The 24,796-nt window shown below is 40.6% G+C and overlaps 1 protein-coding gene and 1 long non-coding RNA gene across 2 annotated transcripts; one reads left to right on the top strand and one right to left on the bottom strand.

Moving 5' to 3' along the window:
- Positions 1–6,908: 6,908 nt before the first annotated feature.
- Positions 6,909–11,881, bottom strand: LOC143878613 (uncharacterized). The gene is made up of 4 exons (XR_013251040.1): positions 11,746–11,881; positions 11,621–11,682; positions 7,305–7,608; positions 6,909–7,227 (listed from the first exon to the last, which is right to left on the bottom strand). It is a non-coding gene; the product is annotated as an uncharacterized LOC143878613 (long non-coding RNA).
- Positions 11,882–12,504: 623 nt separating this feature from the next.
- On the top strand, positions 12,505–19,485 carry LOC143880315 (serine/threonine-protein kinase AtPK2/AtPK19-like). The gene is made up of 7 exons (XM_077383193.1): positions 12,505–12,662; positions 15,020–15,964; positions 16,148–16,230; positions 16,324–16,444; positions 16,558–16,731; positions 17,586–17,693; positions 19,054–19,485. The coding sequence occupies exons 2-7, from the start codon at positions 15,281–15,283 to the stop codon at positions 19,342–19,344; spliced, it is 1,461 nt and encodes a 486-aa protein (XP_077239308.1). The 5' UTR covers positions 12,505–12,662; positions 15,020–15,280; the 3' UTR covers positions 19,345–19,485.
- Positions 19,486–24,796: the final 5,311 nt, after the last annotated feature.

The following is a 24,796-nucleotide window of genomic DNA, read 5'->3' as shown; positions in this document are numbered from 1 at the left end:
CGTAGAAAAATCGCTAAAGAAGAAAGCCCGCTCCACCCGAGGAAGATGAAGAAATAAGACAAAGAATGAAATCCCCAAAAAAGGCTTTAAAAAGAGCCAGGGTTTCAACACGCATCGATTAATCTCCCTTTCCTTCTAATCCGATGGGATGCGCACACGTGGCGCCGATTGGGAAACTCGAGGGAACCGCCAAAAATCGAAACGCTATGCCCCCGACTGAAAAGACGCTGCTACCCCTATCGCTAGGTGACTTCCCCAGCAAGCCATCCCTAAATTCCCCCCGCCTAAGGGCCAGGAAGGGCCCAGATGGAAAATACCACGTACGGTCGGGAAAGGCTCGGGACACATCACAAGGGCCCGGCATACAATTCCACAAGATGGAAAATACCACGTACGGTCGCGAAAGGCTCGAGACCCATCACAAGGGCCCGGCATACAACACCACCAGAAACAAAAATACCGAGCACAGCGAAAAAGGGCTCGGGTCGCATGGCAAAGGCCTGGTCTTGCTCCTACCGCTTCGCTCGAAATATTTAGGCTACTATGCAAAGGGAAAGGAAACATATGGCACAAGTCGTATATATATATATATATATATATATATATATATATATATATATATATATATATATATATATATATAAAGGGAGAGCCATTCATTACTAGTTCCTTCTGGCCCACGGGCCTACAAAAAAGGGGGAGGACGGTGAAGACAAAAACATAAGGGCATGCAGGCCCAGGCCCCCAAGATTAAAAAAAAAAGAAGAAAAGAAAAGGGGAGGGCCCCTCCAAAGTCCCCCTCAACCCACTCCCTCCCGCCTAAAGCGACTAGCCACTGAAAGAGTTTTCCGCGTCAGAGAGCTCCTTATCACTATGCTCCTCCTCCGAAGAGCTCCCCCAACGTGGATCCTCCGCAAATCGGGTCTGGTCATTTAACCACCTCACCCGGTTCCTCAACAAATCATTCTCCGCGCGCAAGGCCTCTATCTCTCGATCCATGTCCATCATCCGACTACAGACCTCCATTTCCCTACGATGGACATAAGAGAAGAACGAGCGGTGACAATGAACAAAAGCTTCATGGGACTCCCTCTGTAAAGGGGAGGAGGATGAGAGCGCGGGGGAAGCCCTTGATGCGGGTTCCTCTCAGGAAGCTGAGGCCCCAACCCATCGGGGTTTGTCTCGGGACTACTGGGAGGACTCCCCTCGGCAGCAACTCTCCCCTCACCACTTACGGAGAGACCCTGGAAAGGCGACGACATCTCCGACAAGCCCGAAGGAAGGCCAAAAGAAAGCAAAGAGGGAAAGAGGAACGAAAAGGCAATCTGCATAAAAAGCGGAGGGACTCACCCATTATAAACCCTATGGGAGACGCTTGGGTAGGAAAACGAAGCAACTCGCCTTACGCGTGTCCGTTTCTCATTGGATGACCAGCAGGCACCGCGTGATGGCACCACAATTCCTCGGGAATGAGCCGTCGGACGAAACGGCACGTCCTCTCATACCACAAGGCTCCCAGAAATGCCCTCGTCACGATATTCCTTAACCAGGTAAAAAAGCCTACTCCCTTGGACCATTCAATGGACCAAAGGTAGTGTTATGATGAGACATCAAAACGGCGCTGCCCTTAGATCTCGCAACGTGTCGCCCATACACCCATACAGCCTAACCTTCATAAAGAAAGGCGATGGGAAATGGCAAGACCATACGAATTCGACACGCGTTACTTCCCCGCCGTCCAAACCTCATCATCACAAATCACTTCCAACTCCTCCCCACCGAGTGAGAGGGAAGGGCCCGGAGATAGGAAACCAAGTAGAGGGGTCTGATCTCAATCCCACCAAAGGAAAAAAGCGCGCCCATGCCCGGGGCCCCGGCATGAGACCACGACGCACGAACACAACAGGCGAAGGAAATTAAACGCGCTAGGAAAAGGCTCGGAATCCCGCACAGGTCCGAACAAAACGTCACAATTCCTCACAACAAAGATAATTTGCGACAAATAGATGAAAAAAGCAACACAAAGAGACACGGCACAAACTCATAAAGATCGTCCATTCACATCCTCCTGGCCCACATGCCTACAAAAAGAAAGGGAAATAAGAAACAGAACACAGGGCACACAGGCCCCAAAATCCCCGATAGGAAAGGGGAAGAAAAAAAACACATAGAAAAATAGGAAAGGCCAGAGGCTAATCGGAAGAAGACTCCTCTCCCGAAGGGTTCCCCTCCTCTTCCCAGGAGCTCTCCAGCAGGGGATCCACCTCATTTCAAACAACTGCTCATTGAGGAAGCGAACCTTTTTCTGCAAAGCCTCGTTCTCCCGCTTCAGGTCCTCGATTTCCTTACCCATATTCGAAACACAGCCACGCAGTTCCATTCCCTGGTGATAGGCTCGGGAGAAAAAGGACCACTCCCTGGCGACACGGGACCGAGACGACTTGTCCTCCCTAGGCAAGGAGGAAAGGCGAAGGGGGGGAAAGCCCGAGGAAGGGCCCGAGTCCCTCCTAGCCCTCTTCTGACGAGCCGCAAGGTCCTCCTCCGGATCGGAAGACAAGTCGGGGTCACTCGACGATTCCTGGGAAAGATAAGCCTTGCCCCTGACTCGCGAAGGGAAACCAGACATGTTGTTGAAGAAGGCACGGAGAAACACCTACTACAAAAAAAGAGAGGGGAAGAAAGAACCACAACAAAGCACCAGGGTAATCTTCCTTTTTCAAGCTCAAGAAAGAAAACCTCGTGCCTCGAAACAAAGCGACCCACATAACGACGCTACCACTTCCCGGGGACGGCCGCAGGATAAAACGGCACGTCTCCTCGTACTCCGGAGCCCCCATAAATGCCCTCATCATGACGTTGCTCGAACAAAACGTTACTCCCTTGGCCCATTCAATGGACCAAAGGAGTAAGGGGGAGTTATGATGGGACACAAATACGGCGTTGCCCTCAGATCTCGCCACGTGTCGTCCATGCACAAATAAAGCCTAACCATCATGAAGAAAGGCGTTGGGAAACGGCAGGACCATACGATCATGACACGTGTCTCCCTCTCGCCGTCCAGGCATCATCTCACAAGTTATGGAAGGAAATATCCGGCAAAGCCACGCGCGCCGGCGGAGCAGGAAAACGGCCCAATCCTGCAAAGGAAGGTTTTCTCTCCATAATGATGAAAGGCCCGCGCACCTCCCTTTAAAAGGGAGGGAAGGGAAGAAGAGAGGGATCTACGGCTTTGGAAAGACATCCTTTTCTCAGCTCCCATAGAACAACCAGAAAAAGAGGCGAGGCAACAACAGAGGAGACTAGGAACTCAATCCTACTCTCCCTGTTAGTCCCCTCCGGCCCACTCATCCGCACACCCAGAAAAGAACCCACGTTTTGGTCCTGGTAACCCTGATCAAACCCCCTCCTCTTCTTGCTGTCCTTTATATTGATTGGTCGAAGGATCTGACTTGGGTGTCGAAGTGGTCGTCCGGGACCCACCTCGGACCCCCTGACCCCCTTTGTTTGTGATTGCAGACCCCACGGAGACCCTCTACCAACCGCACGATCGCAGACCCAGATTCAGACGCCATCAGATTGAGTTTCAAAGGCCCATCTTTTGATCAATCCTGTGTGCTCTGCAACTCCACAAATGAAAGTGTAGACCACCTTTTCTTTCAATGTGGCTATTCCTCTTGGATCTGGAGATCCATTTTATGGCGTAGTGAATCCCGCAGGAAACCGCTGCCATCTCTCTCAGCCGAGGAAGAGTGGGTAAGGAAAAAAGCCAAAGGAAAAGGCCAAGCTGCAACTGCTCTGAAACTCAGCTTCTCTTCTGCCATTCATAGGATCTAGTGTGAGCGCAACAACAGAATTTTTGAAGGAAAATCCAAACACAAAAAGGCAATTCTGCAGGATATTCTAACTGAAACTAAACTCAAAATCAACATGTTGAATATCAAGGACCAACTCAGCCCTAGTTTGAATCTAATTTTTCTTTAATTTTTTTTATTATTAAAGTTGATTGATGATATTAAGACATGAATAACTCTTGATTATCTGCTACATCATTGATTAATTGATCATATATTTCATTGTCATTCTTGGAAATTGCTAGTGCCCATCACAAAAGACATTTTGGTTTGTTGCACATCAGATGAACCACTTCGTGAATGGAGACAAAAGCTGTTGTCTTCATTAATCATTCACAAGGTGGCTGGTCTGAAATGTGACAGACCAGCCACGAAATGCCTTTTGCGATGGATGCTAGCAAATCTTGTCATTCTTATAAGACATATATGACTCTTAATCCTCTACTACTTTTAATTAGTAATCAATTTTATCAACCAAACACAATTCTATTCCAAAAACAGAAAAACTATTTTTTTTCTTTGCCAGTTACCGAACATGATTCTGATTCTTTAGAATTAGAATCAGAATAAAAATAGAATTAATAATCAAATCAAAATCATAGTCAAACACACCTTTAGGGCCTGTTTGGATAGCTCATATATTGTATTTGGATTTGGAATTGAGTTTTGAATACAAAATGAATAGATCCGCCAACTCATGTTGAGAGAGACAGAGAGAGAGAAGGGGGTACTTCCTACTGGAGGGGAGAGATTGAGGAGCAAAGAGGGTGAAGGAAACTGCCAAATCTGTGATTTTCCAATTACTTATTTTCACAGCATATTTAGAAATCTGATTTCTTCCACTGTCGGTTGCTAAATTGGAAATCCAAGAATTTGATCCAGATCCAATTCACAATGCAAAAAGGGCTACAAATGTGAGAAATCAAAATCAAAATCTTCTCGGTATCCAAACAGGCCCTTAGTTGCTTGATGATGGTATTTGCATATATTTTTAGTCATTTGTTTGGTATTTTTATATTTTTTTACATTTTTATATTTTATGTAAAAATTTGAAAATTCATGAATCTTACACCCGATGTCTCAAGAGAAAAAAAAATGTTTCACCTTGTGTTTTTGGCTCTATAAACTATGAGAGAATTTCTCTTTAGATAAGTTCTGCTCTAGAGTACAAGTTATACAGTGTTTGGTATGCAACAATCAAAGATAAGAACGTTCTTCATCTCCAACTAACAAAAAAATCTATCTCAGGCCATGTTTGGTAACCATGAATTATTTTTTCGTGAAATTTTAGTTTATCTACTGTTGAGGGTGGGTTAGGGAGGGTAGGACATTAGAGAGGGCATGAGTAAGGAGAGGGTGAGAAAAGCCTGAAAAGCTCTAATCAAAATACAATTCAGTTTTTCCACTAAAATTTCATGGAAAAATAATTCAAAGTTGCCAAACATGGCCTTGGAATACAAGAGAACATAGGATAAGTGGTTTCCATAAAAACCTATCTTGCAATCCATAAGTGCTATATTTACAATAAAGTTACCATTATCCTTTAAAAAAAGAGGGGATGGGAAAAGTCAACAATCAAATCAAAGGGATGAGGATCACGCATGTCGGCTGAAGACACCATTTATATTTTATTTAACAATAGCAATAATGCAGGCGTTGTTCAGTGTTCACCACTGAGTAGAAATCTTATGTTGTTAGGATGGTGCAACCCTATTGTTCACCACTGGGTAGAAATCTTATGTTGTTAGGATGGGCTATCTTACATAGGCGCTGTTTGTTTTAGATTTTGAGAAGCGATTTTGTGTTAAAAACTCACTCAAAATAGATTCTCAAAATCCAAAACGATCATCGATGAAATTATCTTATCCATTGTCCACCAATTCTGATAAGAGAATATTTTATCTAAGAACAAAGTACAACAAGTAGGGATTTGCTAGGGACTTTCACAGAAGGAATTTCACGGGTGGCTTGTTGCATGAGAGAGCAACCCTGTAGGCTCACTTTTCAACTGATTTTGTCTTATTCATTTAATTCATCTGCGGTGGCTGTTCTTTCATGCATCAGGATAGCCCTTGAAATCCCTTCTCCAATGGTCCCTGGCAAATCCCCTACAAGTAAATCTATAAAGAATAGGGGTGCAACTCTGGTTAGGTCAGGTCGTGTTGAGGCCAACCCGACCGGACCCGACCTGAGGAACTCTTGTTTCCAATCCGAATCCAACCCAACCTGACTTCCAACAAGACAAGGTTCAGCCCAGCCCAGCCCAACCCAACCCGACCTGACCTGAGTTCAACCAGACCCAACGTGAGTTTTTAAGAGTTTTTAAGCTTACGAAAAAAATTTAGATAAAAAATTTCAGGGTTCACTCGGGTGGGGTTGCCCAAACCCTCAACCCAGGTTAGGAAAACTCGACTCGACCCGACTTTTTTCTGGTTTAACCCAACCCGATTGCAACCCTAGAAAACGGATTTCGTTTGGGGTCTGTTCACTTGTTTTCTCGGGAAAGGAAAGGAAAGGAATCTGATGTGGCAGAAAGGAAAGGAAAGGAAAAGAAACTGTGCAGGAAAAAGAATCCTGCGCCTGTTCACTTGCGCAGGAAAATCTGAGAAATCCAGAGAAAAGGTTTCCTAAGCCTGTTCACTTGCCAATTAAACTGTAGTGGGAAAACTAAACAGAAAAGTCACATTAAACTATATTTCATAGTCTGACATACTTACAGGCCTACAAATTGAAAAGCATAAACAGAAACACCATAAGAAAACCTAACTGGAAGAGGAACTCGTCACATAAGAACTTGTTAAAGCTTGGGGCGTAGGAATGTTGGTCTCTTCTTTCCTATCTTTGTTGGGCACACTAATACCATGTAAAAACGCAGTAAGTTCAGCTTCTGGCTCCTCCCTACTCCCATACGAACGAAAGCATGCTCCACTAAACCCGTTAACTTGAACATGACAGTATTGCCAACTGTCATATACACCCACCTGCCTTCCCTTGAAAACCACATAAAACTTGTTTTTTGCCATTAACCTGCAGAAATGCAAATAAAAATAACCAATAACCAAATAACCAGCACTACTGAATCCATATAAAGTTTACATAAACAAAGTATTGGTCTTTAAGTTTACATGGCTAAGAGCCATAAACAGAATAAGAGCAATAACAGTACGAAAAGCAACATTGTATCCATAAATTCTAAATAAACAGTAACAGAACTGGACTATAGATGCCACTGCCCAGTTAGATAATCAGTAACCTAGTCACTCCGTCTTCTTGAACGGGCCCACTGCCCAGTTGCATAATTGTCCCCAAAGACTACAATGCATTCGTCAAACAAGTCATGTCGTTGTGGTAACACACTTGAAACTTCAGGGTGAGACTGCAGGGAAAACATGAGTAAGAGATGTATGAATTGTAATAGAACAAAACATAAACATACTACATGGACATACGTACCATAATATGTGATGCGCCCAGTTCATTGCATACAGAAATCATCTTACTCGTTGAATTCCAAACAAACCCACCGTGTTCCAACAATGCCTTGACTTGTTTGTAGTTCTTTTTTAATATTTTCAAGCTCTTTTTTGAGTTGGGATATGTTTATGTGCAGATTATGTTCATTGTTGACATGGATGAGGGCATTGTGAAATGCCATGTTATTGAACTCATTCATCCCTCTATTTCCTTCTGTTATTTGAATCATCATGCCAGCTAGTAAAGTCATGTCCATATTTAGAGTCCACATATTGCTCTAATACTACAAGAATATAGAAAATAAAGTATTAAAAAGTAACAACATAAACATAAGAGACAAGACGAACAAAATAATTCCAACATGTATCACAAGAAACATCTCATTGATACTAGTTCAACAACATAAGAACTCCTCCAAAATAAGTCCAACAACATAAACCAAATCATCAAAAAAGTCTGACAAACACATAGGATAAGCGGTCCAACAACAACATAACAAGTATGATCCCAAAAAAGATCCCCAAATCATAGCAACCTATGCTAAACGGGCCACAATATCGCCCATCTCAGCCATTCGCTCTTCCTTGCAAAGGGAAAGGAAGACTTCAGCATCCTTGTGATTTTTATGCAGGTATGTATAGGCCCTAAGCAGCTCCATCATGGTGAAACCAGAAGTGCTCATCACAGCGGCTTTCAATTCAGCAAGGCTGTGGACCTCACTAGTCTTAATGATGGCCTCAGCAACCCACCTAACACTATCTGACAAGTAAGTCATATCAGATGAAAGTTGTCCAACACTTGTTCGCCTCTTCCTCTTTCCCTTACTACCTGATGCTGGGGCTTTCAGTAGTGATGAGTCACTATAACCCATGCTGGTGTCTCTGACTGAGGATGAATGACGTGATCTGGAAGCACGAGGAGCTGGGGGAGGAGTAAAAGCAGGGGTCGAACCGTCGAACATATCATCGAGTCTTACTGTCTGGCTCAATGAGAAAAGCCCCTCCACATCCTCTGTGTCCTGAGAAGGGGCATGTCTATCCCTAACGAACTCTCCAGTGGCATAATCTTCCCCAAACACTTCTTTCACCTCCTCATATAGCTCCCAACGGTTATTAAAGAAGCGAAGATGATCAAGATTCCTCTGAAAACAAAAGGAGGCATTGTAAGGATTATGACCAAATTGTGATGAAAATAATGAAGGAATTATGACAACTTATAATTACCGCCAAATAGTCATTCTTCACTTGGTCTTCAACGGATATTTTTTTCAGCTATGGATCCCACCCAAATCCGCTCAGGTTGATGATAGTGTTAAGTTGCCTAAACTTGGCTTTCATCGTCTTCATACGGTTCTTAACATGCTCTTTGTGATCTGCTTTTTAAGGATAGTAGTAAGCTCCACCGCTGCGCCACTGTACGCAGCCTCTCTAAAACCGCTGGGGGCCTTTTGCCCCTCCGCAATCTGATGCTGTATGGCTACTATCAGATGTCTATCCATGTCCTCGTTCCAAGAGTTATTTTTCTTCCTCTTATCTATTGAAGCTGATTCCATTATATCTGCAAAATTGTGAAAGATAGTTGAAAAATATCCAAATCATCACTGACAACAATATATCATCAAATAGAGTATGATGAAACATATTACTATTACAACCCAAAATTATTCCAAATCCTAATACAATCAAACAACATATGATGAAACAAAGTTGCAGAAGTCTAATCGAAATAGTCATAAAATTATTACAACCCAAAAACATGTCATCCTAATGACGACCACGTTGTTGTGCTTGAAAATCATTCCACATATGATTCATTATTCTTGTTCGAAGTAGACCGCCTGCTTTCACATCTTCAGCCCTAGTAATAAAGCGATCTTCTTCTTCTTCCTCCTCCTCCTCCTCCTCTGCTACAATTAGCCCCAACTCATTGTCTACAATCAAAATGAATGCATCGTTCGGCATCTCCCTCCTTATGTGATTGTGGACGCAGCAACAGGATAACACTATGTCGACCTGTCGTGGGAATGGGTACATGGGTGGCGTATTTATTATGTTGAACCGCTTCTTCAAGACACCGAAAGTTCGCTCGATTACATTCCTGGCTGATGAATGCCTTTGGTTATACAACTCCTCTGCAGTTCGAGGTCTACGCCCTCTAATGTTATTTAGGTGGTAACCAATGCCTCGGATAGGAGTTATGAAATTTCTCAGGCATGGGTACCCACTATCAGCAAGGTAAAATTTTCCTACAGATACACGGAGGGATATATACATATATATAAGTTACATAATCGAGACCAACAACAACGGTACGGAGAAAAAGACAAACTTAGTACTACCTGGTAAATAAGGAATTCCGTTCGGCTTTGATAAAGCAGATGCTAAGACACTAGAGTCTGATGCCGACCCTTCCCACCCAGCTAACACGTAAGTAAACTTCAGGTCGAAGTCACATACAGCTAGCACATTTTGAGATGCCCATCCCTTACGACAAATAAATCTAGGTTTCATATCCTTGGGTACTGTTGCTTGAATGTGTGTCCCATCAATTGCACCAATGCAATCCTATAATATGAACATTCAAAATATCAACCATCAATGCTAAAATATGAGTCACTTGCTATGGAATTTACATGCCACTACATAGGTAATAAACGGTACCTTAAAGTACGGCATAAAATTCGGGTTGTCAGCAATGTGACGTGGTGTGTCCCTTAATGGAAGTAATATGAATAACTCTTGAAGTTTGAGCACAGCACATAGAACCTTGTTAAAATACTTCGAAACAGTCGCCCTTGACCGTCTAATGGATGCCCTAATAGTACGGTTCCTTTGGCTGTGGCCAATTACTTGTAAGAAAATTGCCAATTGTTCCTCAACACAACAGTGTATTGTGTCTTCAAGCAGGGTCGTGTTTCTTAATATCGCGACGAAGCTGCGGAAGCACCGCACATCCATTCACAGAAGCGCAATATAATGGTTCTCTGCATTCGTAATACGTGTAACAAATGTACTATGACTTTCGTACTCACTTTCATAAGGGGCTCTTGTCATATTTTCTTCAACGTAAAGTCTAACCCTAGCCGTCACTGTAGCTACCGAAGCCCTTACTAGAGCTGCAGCTCGAATGATCAATGTCCTCCTACTTGCTGGTTCTTGAGGCATGATGATTGATGGTAACCCTACATGGAGAGATTCCAGTTCCAGTCCATTAAAAACCACCAAGGCATTATATCAGAAACACCCTCGTATCATCAACACCCAACCATCCATTATGATAAACATAGCAAAAAACATTACCGATCACATAAGAAAAGAAGAAAAAAAATAAAAAAGCCCTACAAAACATACTGTAAAAGATTAAATTAGTACCCTTAACCAACAAAACAAGCTAGGGTTTTCGATGAAAACCAAACCCAAATGTACAACACCCATCCACCCACATATCAGCCATACCCACATATCATCAACACCCATCCACCCACATATCATCCACACCCACATATCATCAACACCCATCCACCAACATATCATCAAAACCCACATATCATCAACACCCAACAACGAAGCCATTATATCAGAACCACCAATGCAGAAAACAAGAATCTTAAAAATCAGTCCAGTAACCCATAAGCTGCAATTCCATTGCAAAAACATAACAATCCGAGCCCTACTGTAAAAAAAAAAACCAAAAAAAGTTGAAAAATAGTGAAAAAATCGAAAATCATGAACCCCAACTGTACAATAAAAACCCAAAAAAAAGTTCAAAATAAGTGAAATCAGAAACCCCATTGGAAATGCCCCAAAATTCATAACCCAAATGTAAAAAAAGACCAAAGAAATTACAAATCAATGATATAACACATAATCTGAAACTAAATTGCAAAAAATAGAACAATATGAACCCCTACTGTACAAAGAATACCCCAAAAAAATCAAAATTAGTGAAAAGAAACCCAAAATCTGCAATCCCATTGCAAATACCCCAATATTCAGAACCCAAATGTACACAAAGACCCATAATCTGCAACTCCATTGAAAAAAACCCAACAATCCGAACCCATAAATCCGAAACAATAAAAAACCCAGCAATCCGAACCCAGATCTGCAACCCTATTGCAAAATCAGTGTAGAAATCCAAAATCTGCAACCCTATTACAAAAACCCCATAAATCCGAACCCAAATTTGTTAAATGTGTGAAAAACCCAAAAAAAAAACCCTAGATCTGGAAAAAAAATCATAAAAACGAGGGAGAGAGAGAGAGAGAGAGAGAGAGAGAAGAGGGAGTGAGGTACCTTGCCGGAGAAGAGGCGGAGAGGAGCAGGAAAAGAAGCCGGAGAGGAGCCGGAAAAGATGCCTTCAAAAGGAAAAAAAAAACCTAGCAAATCAACCGGAGAGAGAGAGAGAGAGAGGGACGTACCGACCGGAGACGAGCTGGAGACAAGCCGGAGAAGAAAAATTCTTGAGTTTTGGTTGTCTGCTTCGTCGAGAGAGAGGGAGTGATGAAAAAACAAAACCTGTGAGTTTTATTTTCCTGTGGGAAAAGGGAAACAAATCCCACCGATTTGGGCGGAAATAAAATCTCGTGAGCACGAGGAAATCGCATTTTCCACGTCGTTTTTTAGATTTCCACGTATTATAAAGGAACTCAAAGCAACAGAACACGTTAAAATGAGTTTCTCGGGACAAAAAACACAGCTTTCCTTTCTCGCGACAGCGCAGGAAGGCAAGCGAACACAGCCTCGGAGAGTAAAGACCTTTTTCAGGTTTTAGGCCACGTTGTTACAGTCTACAGATGCACAAAAGATATGCGCAAAAGATAAGGAAGTGAGCTCATCGTCGGTCAAATCCACTTTCGGACTTTATTTCCCACGTGAAATCCAGTTTAACAAACCCTGGCTTCTTATCCATATAGTGAACTACCCAATCAGGTGATGTAGACCACCGTCCATCTCATGAAATTGATGACCAATTGCAATCAAATCACAACCGTATAATTAGAATCAGAGACAATCCAGTCGAGGGTGTTCTCATAATTTCTAACTTTATTAAAGGGTATTATCGTCAACTCGTACATGCTGGCTGGCTGGCATTTTCAGCGCCACCCAAACCACGAGTCAAACCACATTACTCCACTCTCCACATGGAGTTATTTATTCAGGACGTGTTACCTTCCCCCGAATTAAATGAAGACACGTGTCTTCCGAGTTGTCAAAACCATGGCTTCCCAGAAGCTTTCTGTTAGTATATAAATAAGGAAACAAAATTTTCTTAATAAATCAAGAAAAAGTTCCCTCCTCGAAGGGTAATCCATCAGTGCTTTGGCAATCTCACAAGGTAAGCAAAAACATTAGATCTCTTCAATTCTGTTTATATCGCTTCCGTTGTTAAATTTCCCCTTTTTCTGTTTCAATTTTCTAGGGTTTGATTGTTTTTGGTCGGGTTTGGTTATGAATTTTAGGAATTGTTTGAACAGGCCTGAAATTGGACTACTTTAGAAGGATATTATCATAAATTGAAGGTTACTCTAAGTTAAAAAAAAAAAAATTGAATTGGATTGGTTTAAGTTATAGTTTTCGTGTGCAAAAAAGTAGGAGAATTGAGAAATGTTTTTCTTTTCCTTACTTTTCCTGAAAATTCTTGCAATCCAAACAGAGGGCCTTAGGAATTGTTTGAAAAGTTCTTAAATTTCCGCATGTTAGGAATTTTGGTTTTAATAATTCATGAATTTTGTTATTTGAAAGTTCTCTTGATCTCCTTGAATTTCCAATTCCCTAATCCATCTTTTATTTTTTTTAGGGTTAGTTCAGTTTTATGTCTTAGATTATGGATACTAGGAATTGATTTCATAACTTGAAGACTCATTAGGTTTCCATGTTGATGTTGAATAAGTTATTTTTTATTTTTTATGTTCGTTTTTCCCCTCTGCTCTAGCTCATTTATTTACTTTTTTCGCATGCACTTTCTATTTCTAGTTATTTAGGGCATGTTAAATTTTTATTCTTTGATCTTGAATATGTTTATTTATTGTCTTTTGGCTTGATCTACTTGATTTATCTTTTTAATGCCTGTTTTAAGTTATAGAGGCTAGGGTTTCTTTCTATTTCAGCCACATTTGAATGTTTGTGCTAATTCATAAGTATTAGGAATTAATTGAATGATTATAAGTCTGATAAGTATCATTTTTCTAAGACATCTGAAATTCCCTTATGTTGATATTGAGTATGGTTTTTTATTCATTCCTTTTCCGTGTCGTTCTCCTTGGATTTCCAATCAAGAAACAGGAATTGTTTGCATATATGTAAATATATGTTGATCATCCTGTTTCCAATAATAAAATTTCCATAATCTCCAGTCCATTTGATTCTATGTTCATTTCAATTTTCTGATTTTCTATGACTTGTATGTTCTAGGTCAAGCCTTGCTGGAAGTTCTTTCTGTTTGCATCATCTTTGAGATATTTATGCTAGATCATGGGTATTAGAAATTGATTTTAAGGACATGTATACTTCCCTTCCATTGATCTTGGATATGGTTGTGAATTTTCTTTTTCAGAGTTTGATGGCCTCATATTTCTTGTTTTGATGCTTTTATTGTCGGGGTTTCCTTTGATCTTGGATATGGTTTTTTGCATTTCATTCATATTCCCTATTTTTTTTGCCGGATTATGAACATACGGAATTGTTTGATGGATTTGGAATGTTGAATTTCTTATTTCAATCACCTTGAGTTTTATTTTCTTTATTTTTTTTCTTTATTCTTGTCCATTTGTGCATATGCAAAATTGTCTTTATCTCTAACAAGAGGGAAGGCAGACAGTTACACTAAAATGTCAGTTTCTTTCATTTTTGGCTGTATTACAACTGTTTGTACTCTGTTTAAAAAAAAGTAAAAATGGGAGGAAGAGGGAACTTTTAATGTGCCAAGTCCTAATGCTTTCCTTACCTAGACACTTCTAAAATGGGGTCCCCAGACACACAGTGTCAATGCCCTACCATGCCCTAACATGCCCTACCTGATTACGATAGATATGTATTTTTACATGCTTTAAATACTCAACTGTAGTGCATGACCTGCTGTCCATAGTGAGAGAGACACCATGAACCTATAAAAAGTGCCACTATATCTTAAATTTGGCATATTGCATAGGCACCCCATTGTAGTCTGCGGCTGGTGTCATGCATATCCATGTTGCCTGGCAGGGAGAAGTAAAAAACCCAGAAAGCATGCTCGGCATTTGACAATTTTAGTGCCAATTTTGAACATATGGTTGTGCATGGAATATGACATTACAGGCCACATCCTTTTATCTTGATTTGCATGATATTAATTGGGGTAATTTTTTTTATTAGTCTGCCATGTCATTCATTGTGTGTTATTGTAGTGTTAAAGATGATTGGACAGTCCACTTTCAAATGGGAGGAGAGGGTTGGTCCTTTAGTTACCCTCTAGCTTTAGAAATATTGAGTCTATTGATTACTGCCTGAAATGGCTTCTTAATTAATTATCTGCATTTTGGTGATTGATTTGTTATTGTAGTTTCCATATTCCTTTTCATCTTTGTACACATGTTTTTTTTTCTCTGTAGACATGTTAGGTAATATTTGAGTGGACTATTAAATTCATGGAAGATTGGATTTCTGTTTGTTGGCATTTAACTTCATCTAACTTCATTTCTTGGCCCTTCATTACAGCTTTCAACACCAGATCTTCATGAGTTCAAGAATTACTGTAGCATCTACTGTTTCCTTTAAATCAGGAAACAAGAACAGCTTCTTCTTCTGGATTTTGGTTTGTCTACTCCCAAGATTCCTGGGAATTCCTGTTGTGTACGTTAACTCCCAGTTGTGTATTATTAGTTGCACACAGCATCAGGAGGCTTTTGGAGAGAGCCTTCCCTAGAAGTTTATTAATAATTGCACAGAACATCTTCCATTTATTTATTGTTTGGAGAGATGGTTACCTCTCAAATACCCAGTGCGCCTGGGACTGCTGGGACCCACATGTGTAAGTCTTCCCAGAGGCATTTGTTTCTTCGTGTAGAACCACCTGAAGTTCCCTCGGAACATGCTGAGTTTGATTTTTCTGATGTATTTGGCCCTTTCTCAGCTCAATCCTCTGCCGAATTAAACGTAACAAATTCTGGGAATTCTGTACTAGTGACGGGTTCAAATGAAAGAATTTATGATGAACCAGTGGTCATTTACAGCCGATCACATTCGCTGGTAGGGCCCACATCTTGTGTTAGCCCATCCTTGCAGCTTACCTTGCTCACTTTACATGAGACGGAGAGTTCTTTGGAGCTTGTGGTGTCTGTCACTGGTGAGACAGTAGGAGAAATTGAGGAACCATCTCTAGTTGATGCTGTAGAGAAACCTTTCGTTGATGCTAACCCTCTGACAGTTAAGAATCAAGGTGTAGGACTTGAAGATTTTGAAGTAATGAAACTTGTTGGGCAAGGTGCCTTTGGGAAAGTTTTTCAAGTAAGGAAGAAAGGTAGTTCCGAAATATATGCAATGAAGGTCATGCGGAAGGATAAGATTATGGAGAAAAATCACTCTGAGTACATGAAAGCAGAGAGAGATATTTTAACAAAAATTGATCACCCATTCATTGTGCAGCTAAGATACTCATTCCAGGTAATGATTTAAATCACTAATTACTTATTGCAATCTTCATGCTCTGATTGATTGAGTTGGAGCTTTTCCTGCATCTTTTAACGTGCCTGTTTTTTGCTGATGAAAACTGTAAATGGGAATGGTGACCTAGTTGAAAGGAAATTTGTGCTGGATTAGAATGATTTATTTTGTTTTATGATGCAGACAAAATACAGACTATATCTTGTGCTGGATTTTGTGAATGGAGGACATCTATTTTTTCAGCTTTACCATCAAGGCCTTTTCAGGTACTTTTGAATGCCTAATTATGTATGGCTATGAAAATCTCAAGTTATGAAACCCTGTATTATCTAGCTATTGACCCTTACCATTTGTTTCAGAGAGGATCTTGCACGCATATATACTGCTGAGATCATTTCTGCTGTGGCGCACCTCCATGCAAATGGTATTATGCATAGGGATCTCAAACCTGAGAACATTCTTCTCGATGCCGAGGGCCATGTAAGATCCTATGCTGCTTTACCTATGCATGCAAACAATCACAACTGTGCTTCTGCAACACCTTCTCTTTCTCTCTTATATAGTTTTTGATAATTTGCTTGCGTTTTGATTAGGCTATGTTAACTGACTTTGGCCTGGCAAAACAATTTGAGGCGAACACAAGGTCGAACTCCATGTGTGGAACAGTAGAGTACATGCCACCCGAAATTGTTCTTGGGAAGGGACATGATAAGTCTGCCGACTGGTGGAGTGTTGGAATCTTATTGTTTGAAATGCTCACTGGGAAGGTTGGTTTTCTATCTTTCTTTTTTGTTTTATTCCCCTTCTTTTGTTGGAACTTGTGTGCATGGGGGTAGCCCTTCTTGTTATCCAAAAAAATAGGTCCTTTCTTTATAGCCACTGGCAATTAAATGTCTCCCATTCTTTTTCGGATGCCCTTGGTTAGCCCTTCGTGTTATACAAAAACAGCTCCGTGTTTTTGTATACCCACCCACCTGCGCACGCACGCAAAAAAAAATCCTTCGTTTCCTATATTTTAAATGGAAAAATAGAAATATAACCATGACCAATATTCATCACTAAAGAACTGCTGTCATAGCATTAAAAAAGAAGAAGAAACAGAGCTGCTGCCATTCAAAAGATTGTAAAGAAAATCAACCAATACGTCTCCAGCCAAAATGCACCATGTCCTGTTGTACATGCTGCTTGTATCTGCATGCGTGGCTTTATTTTTCCTGCATGCATGTCTTTATTTTTCCTCTATCTCCAAAAAAAGGTCTTTGTTAGGGTTTTGGCACTCTTTGCATGTTTCTACGAGGGACAAATATGCTTCCCTAAGAAATCCTCACCCTCCCCGACCTTCCATCCACACTTTGCCAATTCTTGAGACACAGTTAGGTATTTTCTAAAGAAGTTTGGTGATCTTATCAAACATTCAAAAAAAAAAAAGTTTTGGGATCTTATCACAGGGAATTTCTTAGCAGGGAGAACAGTACATCTATTTGTATTCTTGAATGTGGATATATGTGAAGGATCATGAGTGCTTGCTTTTTTAAATTAATTCTTAGTATTCTAAATTTAAATATTCTTGACTGTAACATAGGACTTGCATTATTGATTTTGTCTCTATTACCTTGTGCAGCCACCTTTTTGTAGTGGCAATCGGGGGAAGATTCAGCAGAAAATAATTAAGGATAAGATCAAGCTGCCTGCATTTCTGTCTTCTGAGGCACATTCTCTGTTGAAAGGGGTAATCCTCATTGCCTTGTATTGTTATTCTCTGCGTGTTATTAAGTTCTTCAATCTTCTTGTGTTTTTCACTCTTCTCAAAAACTGTTTTTCATCTATAAAACTTGCTCTAATATGCCCAAAACAAATCTATAAAACTTGCTCTAATATGCCCAGAACAAATCTATAAAACTTGCTCTAATATGTGGGTTAGACATGGTGATCCTGAAAATCCCTGCATGTTGATTCACCCTTCCAAGTTACAATGGAAGACGACACATGCCCATTAGCACAACTGATGGGAGCCCACCTTGAAAATTGCTTTGGACTCCTACCCATGATATGATGCATGGCTCTCTGTTCCAATGTGCGACTTGTTGCTCCCGTGCCATTGATGCTAATAGTCAGCTACAACAAAATATATAGAATAATTTATTAATATTAAATGATGAGGGCGTAGTTTCTGAGCTCTAGCTCAGGCTGAGCTAGAGCTTAGAATACACCATCTCCCATAGTAGTTTCACTCATCCAACCCATTCATTTTATACTACCTCACATAGATAGGGTGTTCCTAACAAACCAGCTCCATACCATAATCCTAACCATCCGATCTATAGGACCATAATTTCTAGCCATCCATTTTAAACCTCCACAAATCATAACCCTAACCATAACCCATAACCCATAATCCTAACCATAACCGTAATCCTAACTATAACCTATAGAACTAATGGGTTGGATGACTGAAACAACAATGGGAGATGCAGTTTCTGAGCTCTAGCTCAGGCTGAGCTCGAGTTCAGAAACCTTTTCCTATTAAATGATTTAATTAATACTATGTAATTTGCAGATGAATAATAACAGAAAAAAGAAAAGAAAATAGAGATAATCTAGGGCATGTTTTGCAACCATGAAAACTTATTCCATGGAATATTGTTGGCACAATTGTTTGATAGGAGCAGGGGAGTGGGAGAGACTTGAGAAGGAAGGAATGGATAGGGCATGAGAAAGGGGAGTGGGAGAGACTTGAGAAGGAATGGGTAGAGCATGAGAAATCCCTAAAAATACTGGAAAAAAAAATATGCCACTTCAAATCAGTTTCTTTTGCCTGTTTTTCAAGGGCTTCGTATGCTTTCTCACTCCCACGGTCCCACCCTCCCAAGTCTCCCTCCGCCCATATCTCACAACTGGCCCACAAATACTCCACATAATATTTTTGCCATGGTTGCCAAGTGTCAAAATATGTTACACAAATGCTAGTATGATCATCTGGCTTGGCAATTTTTTTCTCTTAGAAAAAACAAGTGTTCTTGATAGATGCTGGATTTGGTCGAATTTCCTTGCCACTACAAATGAATGACAACCATCTTTTTTGGTTTCAGCTGTTGCAGAAAGATGCGAGCAAGCGCCTTGGCAGTGGGCTGGGTGGCAGTGATGAGATAAAACTTCACAAGTGGTTCAAGTCAATCAACTGGAAGAAACTGGATGCTCGGGAAATCCAACCCAGCTTCCGTCCAAACGTTGCCGGAAAGCAATGCATTGCCAACTTTGAGGAGCGGTGGACTAACATGTCACTGTTGGATTCTCCTGTTGCCAGCCCAGTTGCCGGTGACAGCAATTTCATGGGGTTCACATACGTGAGGCCTGCCACTTACCTTCAAGGCACGAACTGAGTTGCCGAGTATTAGAGATTTTCCATGGATATTACTGTTTTGTTTTATTGACATTTTCCTATTAAATGATGAAGTTTTTTTTTTCTAATGTATGTTATTGGCTTCCAATTTCTATAATTGGGCCTGTTTCATTCCTCTACATATTTGTTGGCAAATATAGATGGCTTATTTATTAAGTTTAACAGAGCTCTAAATGATGATTCGTCGAAGAAAAGCACAGAGGTTGCCGGGGTTTTCTTTACGGCCTCGTCTGGCCTCCAGGATTTTTTATTTTATTTTTTATGATAAATCGGCATCTCCAAGCGGAGATAAGGGTGAAGTCTAAAATTAAGGAAACAAAATCCAGGAATTTAGTGTCTAGGGTGATGAGAAGTTGAAGTCTAAAATTAAGGAAACAAAATTCAGGAATTTAGTGTCTAGGGTGATGAGAAGTTCCTAAAAATCGGGAAAAGGTCGATCTGATGTTGAGTACAGTTTTGTTTCCGGGTTTCTAGCTACATCTCATCACTGAAGACACTAGTTTTCTGAATTTTTTTCCTGACTTCACCCTCATCTCCACTTAGAGGCCACCAATTTATCATGAATGAAAAAAATGGGAAATGATGAATGCGCCCCTTTTCATCACTAGGGACACCTAGCAGCAGTGTATCAATGACTGCAGAGGGGCTGATGTACTTCTCGTCAGAAGGATTCAAGGGATTTGATTGCCACATAAACTGCAGTTGGGTGTACCAAGTGGTGAAAAGGGGCGTATGTATCATTTCCCAACAAAATTCAGGGTAGCCAAACGTGCCTTAGTTCCTATGTTCATAGTGAGATTGAGATGAAGAAGAACTAAGGCTCCGTTCACTTGAGTGGAGTTGTTTTCCATGACGTTTTCTGCGGCCATTTGACAGAAATAGAGATTTTTAGTTAAAGGAAAACACTTTGAAAACGGGATTCTATTTGGAAAATAAAATCGACATCACTGTTGATTTAACCTTTTTCAAGTTGTATTTAATGCAGGAAGTGATAAATCTGCCTCTTTTGATTACTTGGGACACCCACGATCAGTTTATCAATGACTGCAGAGGGGCTGATGTACTTCATGTCAGACACGTACATTGCTACTGGGTGTCCCAAGTAATCAAAAGGAGCGGATATATCACTTCCATTTATTGCTTTTATTTGAAGAGATTTTATATGGTGTAAGAGTCCCTTATTTTTTTAAAAGTACTATATGGACCACACTATAGGATCCAAACCGTCCATGTGATGGGCCATAACCTAAAATAGGTTGTGCCCAAAAATCATTTCTATAGGATGATCCCAACCCTCCGATCTCTAGAGGAACTGCATTTTATGGAAACCATATAAAATGGACGTGGCTCTAATTGTTGATGTCCGTTTTTTTTTTTTGTCACAAAAGGGGATCCTATTTATCCTAGCAGTGCTCTTAGTTAAAACCCACTGAACATGTGCTTTCTTGTGTGTTCTCCTAACCGGAGTACTAGGAAAAGCCAAGAGATGAATTAGACTTGCGTGGTGTAATTTAGAGATGAGCGGACCTGGTTATCGAAATCTATGAACCGTTCGATTAGTAAATGACAAAGATGGTTCCGTTCTTGGTACTTAAAATCGACGGCTTTCAGTATGTAAGCAGAACCTTTTAATAGAGCTTCTGCCTCCGTCTATTCTTTGTCCACTGTTATAACAGAAGCCCCAGCCCATTCTACTGTTGTTGTTGTTAGCTAATCTGTTTCTCTTCTTATATGCAGATGCATCCCAGCCATTCGAAGGCCAGATGATCCAGATCCACGAACAGATTAATTGGATCTCGCAGATCAAAGGCTGGGAGCTTCAAAGACATGATTGATTCAATTCGTACCCTTAAATCAACCACTAGGACATCGGATCAAGCATTAGATGTCAAGGATCGTCAATCAAATCTGCTGGGATTTATGGCATTTTGTGTTGCCTTGCAAGACCATTTCATTGCCACTAATCTAAGTTCACCCCTTCGTACTCTAATGTGCATCATGTTGTTGTTGAATTGATGGAATCTTGAAAAATCCCCTTAGCCAATTTGAACCAATATTTCCACGGTGAGTGGGGTGTCAGGAATGTGTACTGACCAAATTGGTGAGACAAGACCACGGAATACATCGGGCAGTGGTAATAGGATCATGGGACTTGCCGTTGGAATTAAGCCAAGAACGTGGAACTTGGAATGTTCCGCTAGGGTCAATCTGAAGGTATCAGCTCCTGAAGACTGGTGGCCCTATGTGTTAGAGGAAACACGTGGATCGTAAGTTGGTGTGTCTCACACTGAAAAGTACTCACACAGCATGTGGAAATATACACATGTGCGAGGGATCGGAAAGTAATTCTACGGAAGTGGGCTAATGTATGTTTTTCCAAAGTACGTTCGAATTACGTGCATTGTATTACAATAGTGTGTATGCGGCATACTTAACTAGGGAAGCCTTTGTGGTGAACTCTTTGGTATGTGTCATAGGGCACTACACAGGACAGAGTGACAGATGCCCATGCTGAGACTCATTGCAATGTGTTGACCGAAGTTGAAGAATTAGCTTTGGAATTTCCGATTAACTTGTATTTAATTATATTCAATTTGAGTGTGTTTAGAGGCCTCAACAGATACACCATAATTGGATATAATTACCCTGATTGTACTTGACAATCAATTGAGCCTAGGGGTGTCAATTTTGGCTCAGGGCTCGGAAGCTCGCTCGAGCTCGGCTTGAAAAAAGCTCGGCTCGAATCCTTAACGAGCCGAGCCGGCTGGCCAGGCTCGTTAAGCTTAACGAGCCGAGCACGAGTTAGGCCAGGCTCGGCTCGGCTTCTTAAGGCTCGTTAAGAAAACCCACTTTTGTATAAAAGAATAGTCCTAAATATAATACAGTAGGCTGTCCCAAGAAAAAAATAAGGGAAACAGCTGGAGGCATAAAGATTTCATCATGAGGTTGGTGTTGTCAACATCATCTGTTTTGTCAACATCATGAGGTTTTGTTTTTCTCGGAATGCCCACAAAAACGTATTGAGGGCAGTGCGTATCAAACGGTTGTGTTTTTTTTGAGAAAAATAGAAATTAATTTTTTCCCGTAATTGTCATAACTTTTTACCTTTTGTTAGTATTTTTTTCGTAATTGTCATAACTTTCTACCTTTTGTTGGTAATTTTTCATTTAAAACTTTATAACATCAGCTATTTTACTTTTTTATTTTGTAATGATTACTTTTTTCTGCTTTTGCTAGCCACCTTTGCCATGTGCGAAACTTTATAACCCAAGCTCGATAAGGCTCGCGAGCCTGACCGAGCCGAGCCCGAGCCTGGTTCGAGCCTGAGCCGAGCCTGAGCCGAGCCTTTGAGCTTAACGAGCCGAGCCCAGCTGAGCCTGGCCAAGTTCGGCTCGGCTCGGCTCGTTTACACCCCTAATTGAGCCAAATTAGAATTTTTATCAGAATATTTTTGAAGAAAATTAGCGATGTAATTTATGCAGAATAATATGTATAATTAAATATTTATTTTCTCAAATAATTACGTCGTGGGAATTTACAAAACGATTTACAATTTGGCTGGTTAAGTCGAGGAACACTTTGAATTGAGGAAATCCTATACTTTGGAATTGGAAAAACGGAAAAATCTTATGTTTAGACTCGATTCAAAGTGGTGGGTTTAATAAATATAATTGATTGGGAAACTATTTGAAGGTTGTGCACACCTTGGCTTTATTGTAAGGAAAAATTGTCAATGAGGGACATCAAAATACGAGACCTGCCAACTGGGGACACACTTTTGAAAAATTGTTAAAGAGGGTTGATAACCCCCTTTTGAGAGTTTGATAACCCCATTTAGAGGGTTGATAACCCCCTTTTAGAGACTTGATAAACCCCATTTCGTCCCCCTCTAACAATTTTTCAAAACTGTGTCTCGCGTTGGCAATTCTCATATTTTGATGTCCCCTATTGGCAATTTTTCCTTAGTAATTACAGATTGATGATGGTTATATCGGTAATTATATACTGGTGATGGGATGACCAATTTGCCCCTCACAAATTGGGAATACCAAGGAGACCTAACCCTAGACTAATGGTTTTAGGGAAGCTTATAAAATCCACGATATCCCACTCCATGGAATCATTTTAAAAACCATACAATCTCTGAAATTTAGAGATTGGAAGAGAGCACCATCGGACTCACGGTTTAACAGGGAGTGGATCAAGAATTAGTTGGCGTCTATGATTTTTTTTTAAGATGGGAGATAAGGCTTCTCCAAACCCGTGATCCATTTATCCACATTGTTTTAAGGTACGAAACACCTTTCATTGGTATCAAAGCGATAGGCTAGGATTTGGAGTTTTTTTGGATAGTTGGATTCTCCCGTTAGTGCTCTTACTGTGCCATTGGATTTCAGGAATTTTTCTTTCTGTTTGGGTTTGAAATAAACCCTATGTAACGACCCGATTCCGTCAAGTCGCTACGAGCAAAAGAACAACGCAAAAATCATTAATTTTTTTTTTTAAGATAATCAACAACCACGACAAAATCTTATTCCAAATTAAATAAGTCTACCATAACAAGAGGTCCTTTCAATACTCATACTCCAAATGAAAAGTAAAGTTTTAATCACTAAAGTTCAAACTAAAGAAAGTCCCGACAAAATAAAAATAGAAAATGACGCAAGACGTCATAGCGCAATAACCTATGAAGCGAACTCTCCGATCACACGATCCCTTATCCCATGATTTCTTCGTTTGCAAACGCTCCGCCATCTAACGCCTCAACCCCTGTGGTGGAGGAAACAACGTTAGAGTAGGGTCCTCCAGAGACCGAGCGGAGTAAAAGGAAGAATATAAAAGGGCATGCAATAATAATTCAGATCCTTAGCAATCATCCAGAAGCAATAATAAATAACTGGAGAATAAAACTACGCCATTAATATCAGTATAAATAGGAATGAATGACAATAATGAATGATATGTTATGTGTGCATCGAATATGTAAAATGAGACAGCACTTTCCCCAGCTACATCCGGCTTTTCCTCAGTTTACTTTTCTGTCAGTTCTTTTCTGACTGTCTCCTTTTTGCCGGTGTCCTTGCCGCACGACTACCCACTACCCCTGTCCAATGGTAGTGGCGTTATGGACTCGGATTTCGGTCTCGCATTTAATGCCGAGCCGTTTCGGGGATACTATCCCTTTGGATGGTTTGCCAACGAAAGGTTGTACACGCTTTTCGCGTTGGCTTTGGACCTTAGGTCCCAGGATGATACCACCACACCCTTAATTTCCCCTTCACTCTCCCCCATGTAGGATATGCAATTAGGGATTTTAAGGTACGTTACCTTTGCCTTCTTTTCCTACATCCTTTCACATAAGTGTTAGAAACAATTTATTATTTATTTCATTTCAAGTAAACAAGTATAATGAGCTATACAGTGATCACAAA

Source organism: Tasmannia lanceolata, unplaced genomic scaffold (genome assembly GCF_043159265.1).
Source record: "Tasmannia lanceolata isolate RefF3 unplaced genomic scaffold, GAP_Taslan_0.1 ptg000006l, whole genome shotgun sequence".
NCBI lineage: Eukaryota > Viridiplantae > Streptophyta > Magnoliopsida > Canellales > Winteraceae > Tasmannia > Tasmannia lanceolata.
The sequence above is the reverse complement of the archived record's forward strand: the minus strand, read 5'-3'. Positions and strand labels throughout refer to the sequence as shown.